This window comes from Chinchilla lanigera, unplaced genomic scaffold, assembly GCF_000276665.1.
Source record: "Chinchilla lanigera isolate Chin_1 unplaced genomic scaffold, ChiLan1.0 scaffold00009, whole genome shotgun sequence".
In the NCBI taxonomy this organism is placed as follows: domain Eukaryota; kingdom Metazoa; phylum Chordata; class Mammalia; order Rodentia; family Chinchillidae; genus Chinchilla; species Chinchilla lanigera.
The window spans coordinates 31,945,981-31,953,763 of record NW_004955410.1 but is presented as its reverse complement, the minus strand read 5'-3'; the positions used below and the strand labels follow the sequence as shown (position 1 = coordinate 31,953,763).

At 45.6% G+C, this 7,783-nt stretch overlaps 1 protein-coding gene across 1 annotated transcript in view; it reads right to left on the bottom strand.

The window, feature by feature from the left end:
• Fam188b (family with sequence similarity 188, member B) overlaps positions 1–7,783 on the bottom strand; it is a 102,973-nt gene that overhangs the window by 93,349 nt on the left and 1,841 nt on the right. Inside the window, exon 2 of the mRNA XM_005377507.2 lies at positions 2,954–3,073. Within this exon, the coding sequence (XP_005377564.1) occupies positions 2,954–3,073 (120 nt within the window). The remainder of the gene's footprint in view (positions 1–2,953; positions 3,074–7,783) is intronic.

Sequence of the window (7,783 nt, the reverse complement as noted above, 5' to 3'; positions counted from 1 at the left end):
GATCAGCTTTGTATGTCTATATCTGTTTTTATGAGAAACTACTTTGAAGATATCAATATGTAATACAATAAGCATTGTTAATTCCCTACCACTCTGTTTGTAACTCTGTAATGTCTGTACTGATCCTTTGCTATTTTGTAAAATGTTGTCTGTCTGTTAGTATTTTCCTCCTTTTATTTCTAAAATAAAAAAAGATCAATTCAGTATATACTCTAAACCTAAAAAAAGAAATTCCTATTACCTTTTGAATCTTTCTAAGCCAGAATAGTAAACCTCCCCCAATCATTTGGACAGACATAGCTATCCAAACAAAGATCTAGAGACTGGCCTCATGCACCTGCTATGCATCAGTCTCCACCCTAAGTGAATGCAGACCACCCCCCACCCCCATTCCACCCCACCCTCCCACCCCCGCTCTGCTGAGCTGTGGCCAAACAAGGGGCGTCAGGGGATTTTGCAATCTAAGAGTAGTAAAGCATCTGACAAAGAACAGGCTTCAGTGTGTGCCCAGTACTTCTTCCAAAATATCTCTGATCTGTGCCACAGAACTCTGACCAGGACCACGGCCAATGAACTATGACCAAATTTGACAGCCTTATCTGATAAACTCCAGGGACAGTTTTGTTTACCCATTTCTTTTAGTATGAGACCAAAAAAGAAAAGAAAAGAAAAAAGGCCATTTTGCCTAAGTCTGAAGCTTACAATGAAGAGAGTTGAGGAAAAGATATAATTTATTCCAATTTCTTGCTTCTTCTCTGAATAAAAGAGATGTATGGCCCTGGATTGTCTGAATTATACCTTAGGGGACTTCGTAGTACTTGCTCACAGCAGATACACAGCCTTTATATGAAGCTAGATACCATCTTTCAAAACTTCAGTTTTAATTAGGCATTTTAATTTACCATATACCTAATAGGGAAAACAAGTTACTAAAAATATTAACATTAAATTGTATTAAATTGCTTTCCTAGGATCATGCTAGTGTTGGGCTGAGTGAATGACAAAATTATCAAGCAATAAATAGACTAATAAGCACATTTTTCTTTAAAATATAGGTTCCACTTTATTGTATCACAGCTAATAACTACTATTTAAACACTCAGGGTACTTATAAGGTCTCATGAAAATATCTTAGCTATTTTAAGATAACATATTATATTATGGCAAGGAAATAAATATAATTTGAATGGCAAAGATACTTCTGAGAACTTAGGTAAAGGTGATTTTCCACAAAATCTCAATGGACCAGAAAGGATAATTAAATTTTCTGGGCATCTATCTTGCTCCCTGAGCAGAATATTCCTAATAAGTATTCTTGCCTCAGAATCTACCAGGCAAAAGGTGCAGAGTATTTGCTGCCTGGCCCAAGGGTCTTCCTCCTCCAGCACTGCATCCACGAGTGATCCAGGAAACAGAGGCGCCAAGCGTCATCCCAGACCCACAGGACGAAGACCAGCTGGGTGATGTCTTTACTGAGCCTCTGAGATGACTTCACCTGGCTGCCTCCACCTTTTTCTCCTCAAAGGGGAGCACAAGGGTTTCCAGCAAGCACAGGGCACCAGTAGGGTGTGGGACCTGTTGGCTGAGGTTTACAGATTTCCCTGAAATTCTTTGTTTCGCTTGAGGAAGTAAAACCAGGCCTAAGATCCTCTCTGGCCCATTAGATGGTTTTCAAGGGGCTTGGAAGTTTCTCTGGATATCTTAGGAATAGCCTTGGTCTCACCTCTATATTAATATAATCTGCTAAAATGTTATCTGAAAAATGAGCTACAATTAAGTAAACCTGATCACTATTACAATGATAGAGTTGGGAATCTGAATCCCTATTCTGTAACTGACTGAGACCTCAGACAGCCACTATGCTCCAGCTCACAACTTCCCATTGGGGATAGGGGAGGGGGCCTCATTACCTCAGTGGTTTAAAGGCTGTTTTACTGGACCCTGAGAGCTGGCCCAGAAGCCCAAGTAGGCAGACCCATCTCCCTGTCCCTACTTCCAACAGGGCGTCTTCCTTCCTTTTTGTGTATTGAAGTTCTGTGTGAGATATCATTTTATTGCATTGGTTTTTAAATTATGGTAAATGCAAAATCACATCATCAATCATCAGTTTTTTTCTGACTCTGACATTATGCCCAACCACAAGGCAACATGTGCTGGGGAACTTCTTCTATAAATGAATTAGAAAATGTTGTATTCCTAATAGAAAGATCAATTAACTTGTAATTACGGCTTCATTCATTCATATACTCATTCATTCAGCCCCTCATTCACTTACTTTACAAAAACACACTGATGCCTCACTATATCACCAGACAGTACATTAATTATAGGGACAGAATAGTGTACAAAAGAGAGATTGTCTCTAGCTTTCTGTAGCATCCAAGTTCATGGGAGAAGCAGACATTAATTAAATGATCACACAAATATCCTATTACAAATGAGACAAACCTGTCAGGAACCGTGAAAACTTGTAATAGCTTGTCATGGATAGAGTCTGGGGATCCGGGAAGCCCTCTCCACATTGGAGCAAATGAATTCCATTTGCTTTGACTCCAAAGCACCTGGGTAAGATGAACCCAATTCCCACTCCTGCCTGAATTATATGTCACAATAGACCTAAGCCCAAGGTGTTACTCAGAACAGAAGAAGGAAAATCTTGAGTAGGCAGGGAATAGAAAATTTTAGTCTAACTGAATACCATATTCTTAACTAGAGTCTTACTGAAAATAGACTCGTGTAGGGAGGAGGACACACAGGCACAAGAGTGGGAGGCTGGGCACAGCCACAGGCTGGGGTTCAAATCAAACACAAAACAACTCCACATGCAGCAGGCTGACGGAAGCACAGGGCTGGCAGGGGAGGAAATCCCGAGGGCAGGCCAACCCCAGGCACCTGCGCCATGGACCATCAGACTCAGTCCCAGACTCCATACCACACCTTCGGAAGTACACACCTTGTTCTCCCTGTAGAGAAGCTCGAGATGCAAAACCTTTCGGAGGTCATTTCTGCTGTTTATGCTGAGGTCAGAGCGCGGGCGTTCCTGGTCCATGGTCACACATGTCTTCTTTAGGCCCTGAGGGAAGATATCTGAGTCACTGTTTTTCTTTTTAAATCAAAACCATCTGTCCTCTGACGCAGGGTAAACAAGAGATAACCAATGTTTTTCATTATGATCATTCTCAAATGCTGACTTAAGAATTCATTTTTAGTTACACCTTCCACTTGACGCCACCTTCACAATTATTCTGAATTTTACAACAGCCATGTGGGGTCAGCTAAGGCTAGATTTGTCAGCCTTTTGTATAAGTAAGGAGTAAAATCTAGGTAACCTACACACGCAGAACCAATTCTGAGGCCTGGAGTTTGGCCCTAGAGTTGGAGCCATGGAGTATGAAGCTTAAAAATAAACAAAAGTAAAAAAAAGGCCAATATTTATTCCCTTCATTTCCCAAATGGATAAATCAAGAGACAAGGCGTGTTTGCCCACAGTTACACAGGGGAATCACACAACTGGGGGTTCCAACCGCCACAACCTGTGAATCTGTGATTCTGTGATCCTCCCCATGGGGAGCCCTTGGTAAATGTGTAGTGTGAGTCACCAGTAAAGCCACTGTCCCTCATCCCACCCTGGCCCAAAGACTGAGGTCCTGACATTGGCAAACTGGGACAGTACTATCCTCTCCCAATTGCCTGGCTCCTACTTGGAAAAACAACCCCAGCGGCTGCCGCCTGTACCCTCGGGGTCCTCAAATGTCTGCAGCATGAGAAAATGCCTCACCAACCACTCATCCTGTGTCAAGGGTTTTCCTCATTCCAGACGGATCCCAGACTCTCAGTACTAGACAGGGCTTGACTTCTCCCATAGCCTTTGTGTTCAAAACCTCGTAGAGACGCTAGCTGCTGGAAAAACAAGACCAAACCTGCTACCTGCTATGAATTGAGGTAAGAAGGCTCCTCTGGGAAACAAGAACTCTGCACACAGCCTTGAACCAAACAGTATGAAAAGTGGGTCTTAGGGGAAAGGCACAGAAAGAAATGGATGTGTGTGTTGGGGAAAGGTGGATGAGGGTATGTTGGGCAGAGTCAACTGGAAGGAGAGGTTGGACCCAAAAGCAACACCTGTGGTTCCTGTGGGCTTAACCACAGCCTTCCCACTGATCAAAGGGGTATGGAACATTCTATAAGGAAGGACCCTCCCTCTCTGGTAGATATCCCTATGTTCATCAGGTGTTCCAGTCACCAAGTATTGGTACATCAAACACCCCCCACCCCATTGTCAAGGATACCAGCACCGGAGAGGGTTACAAGGATGTTCTCATAAGTCAACCAGCGCTGGGCCCCATCCAGACTGCTCAGTCTTCACTCAGAAACGTTTGCCCTGTGCCTGCCATGTCCAGGCTCTGTTGTAGATGTAAGGGATGCAGAAAGAATAAGAGCTAACATTTTTTGGGGAATCAAGCATAAGTCAGGGGTAAGCATATAGTCTTGTAACTGCTAATATGCACTACCATGGCATCAATACAAGGAAAGCAAGTACAAAGACGGGGGTCACTATCTTAGATAAACAGCTATTTGTTTGGCACCATCCAGGTCTTCTGGTTTCCCTATTTGTGAGCTGAAGGGCATGAACCACACTCATGTACCAGTCCAGCTGCCAGAAGCAGAGGAGTGAACACATCTAAGTCCCGTTCTCCTACAGCTTCCATGCTATGGGGGAAAGATAACAAATCTAATATGCTGGGTGGAAGATATAGTAGAGTAGGAAAATATAGGCAGGGAGTGGCTCAGTTGTCTCTTGTTTACCCTGCATCAGAGGACAGAGAGTTTGGATTTAAAGAGGAGGTATGGGGAAGGGATGCTGTTTTATGAAAAGTGGTCAGGAAAGGTTTCATTGATTGAGTGACTGTAAGCAGAGATATGAAGGCGATGAGGGAGCAACCCAGACACTTTGGGAGAGTAGTGTTGCAGGCAAGGAACAGCAAGTGCAAAAGCCCTGCGGCAATTGTAAGAGCCAGTGCATCTAGAGCCTCCTGGCCAGAGGACAGATGGAGGAGATAATGTCAGAGAGGTCACCCAGAGCCTGAGAAGGAAAAAGCAGGAGGGCTTTGGGGAAATGGGAAGGACCACAGGAGGATTTGAGGAGTGTGAAGGACTAACATATGTTTAAAGGATCATTTGGCTGCTAGGTTGAAAACAGAACATAGGAGGTGGGTGATTAGGCAAAAACCACTTCACATTCCACACAAAAGACGAGGGTGGCATGGACCAGGGCAGAGGTGGTAAGAAGTGGCTGCTTTCTCTACGTGCTCTGGTGGCAAAGCCAACAGACTGGCTGATGGGCTGAATATAGATGCATAAGGAAAAGAGCCCCTAACCTGTAGGGTCTGCACTGACTCCAGGTAACGTCACAATTGAGTTGGATTGTAGGACACTCAGTTCATGTGCAAAGTGTTGGAGACCTGGTTGGTATGGGGTGGGATGAGGGGGTGCACATTTGGTGCCAGAAATATTGAGCAGAGTCACTATCAGAGAGGTTGAGAAGCTAATTAGACATCCATGTGGAATATAGCACACTCAGTTAGAAAGAGTTCGATTCAGGGCAAGATAAACATTTCAAGATTGTCTGCAGATAGGTGGAACCCATAAAACTGGCTGAGATGCCTAAAGAACAAATGGAAAGTAGAAGGGAAAATGGCCGTATACTGAGTTTCTGAGCCCACCAGCATCCACAGCACAGATCAGGGAAGGAGGGGAGACAAAGACCCTGACAAGGAGCCACCAGAGAAGGCAAAGGAGAGCCAGAAGCAGATGTCACCTGGGAGCCAAGAAAAAGAACATAAGCAACTGTGACAAACACAATTCTCAGATCAAGCAAAGCAACGAGTGTAAATTAGAGATCAATGGTGACTTTGATAAGAGTGGTCTCCCTGGACTATAGGGACAAAAGCCTAATTAAAACGAGTCTGAGAAAGTTGGAGGCAGAGGTGGAATCAGAATATGCACAGCTCTTTCATGGGGTTTGGCTATAAAAGGGAAAAGTAAAGACTCATAGCCATCGGTCTTAGGGGTCAAACTGGGGTGCTGTGGGAGCTCATATGTGGGCTGGTAAGAATATCCCAGTGAAAAGGGGACCATCCAGACACAGAAGCATGATGTGTCCCTAAACAGCAATGAGGGGCCAGGCTGCATGACCCAAGCACAGGGGATTCGTTCTCAGAAATACAAGCAGGATGGAGTGACTGGCTTGGGCCCAGGAAGGTTTATACATGTGTGGGTGGGAGCCTGTTGGACTTTCCTCATTTCTCATGACTACTTCTGCTTTCTCAGTGAGCTCCGATGGGGAAGGATCTTTGGGATGGGGTGAGACAAGGTGTGAGATGGGCACCCAGGATTTGAGAGAGTGATCAGCAAGGACAGGGTAACCAGGTGCACATGGACTTAAAGTGATGCCATCAGCTTGGTAGTTGAGTTCTGCATTCTCATTCAGCTCTGCAGGGCAGGCATGTAGTAGGCTGAGCTGACTTTTACCCAGCTCTGTAGAGAGTAATGGAAAGAGAGAGGAGCAGGTTATGAAGCATGTGATTATGACAATAGGTGGGTAAGATGCGGGCTGCGGGACTGAAAAGTTGGCAGTAACAATGGCTGCACATCCAATTCAGGTGGAAGAAGAGGTTGTCTGGAGCTAAGAAGAGGGATGTGCTGGAAATAGGAAAGACAGGATGCTTGCAATTGAGATCTTGAAAAGGGTGCAGTGCCAATATGAACAAGCCTAGGCCATTGCCCCAGGAAAGGGAGGCAGAGGTCAGATGGGGGACAGATCACTGCAGGAGAGGAGGGACCACAGAACCAGGAGGCTGTAGCACCAGAGGAGTCACTGAACCCTGACATCACCAGGGACTTCTCATGGATCTCCCTGAGGGCAGACTACACTCAGTGAGTCCAAGGACACCCATGTGGCTGGAGGGTAGAGGATTATGGAAGCCACAGTGGAAGAGGAGGTCTGGAAGGGAGCCAGGTCTTGAAGGACCTCATAGTCAAAGAAGCCAGTGGAGGTTTGGAGGAGGTAGTGATACGGTTTGGCCTGCTCACCCTGGGCCAGTTTTTTGGCCTCTTGGTCTCACAACTGTCCCATGTGAAAAAAGAACAATGAAATTGTACCTATCTCTCCAGACAGTTGGAAGAATTTGAGAAAATGGACAGCATCCAGCAAGTGCCTGGTGCCATGGTGGGAATTCTGCTCGTGATTGCTGAGTACCTGTCCATGTGAAGCCTCATGCAGAAGGCAGTGAGACTAGCAGTCACCCAGCTCTCCGTGACTTCCTAAGTGACTCGGGCCACTCCTTTCCACTCTCAGGACCTTAGTGTGTGAAGATGAGGCGTGGGAGGCAGAGGAGGCCAAGGCGACTGGCCGGTTTCCAAGGCACTGCCAGGTTCTGAGGCCAGCTCTGGGGCCCCATGTGGAAGGTGACACAGGCAGGTGTATTAACCATAACATAAGCACCAATGAGCACACACAGATAAGATGAGTCAAGGATCACTGGAGCTGGAGGTACCTGAGAATCCCTCTGGGAGGTGGAATTTGGTTGGGGTGGGCCTGGGTAGATCAGAGGGAAAAATAGGGGAGCAGCTAAAAAAGAGGGTGGGATAGTAATCTGGGGTTGTGCTGTCAGGCAACCATGGAAGTCTGCAAGGACTTTGATCTTGTCTATGTCCAATAAAGTAAGGGCACACAGAAGCCCTCTCTCAGAGCTCTACCCAATGCCTATGTAAGGGAAACACTGAC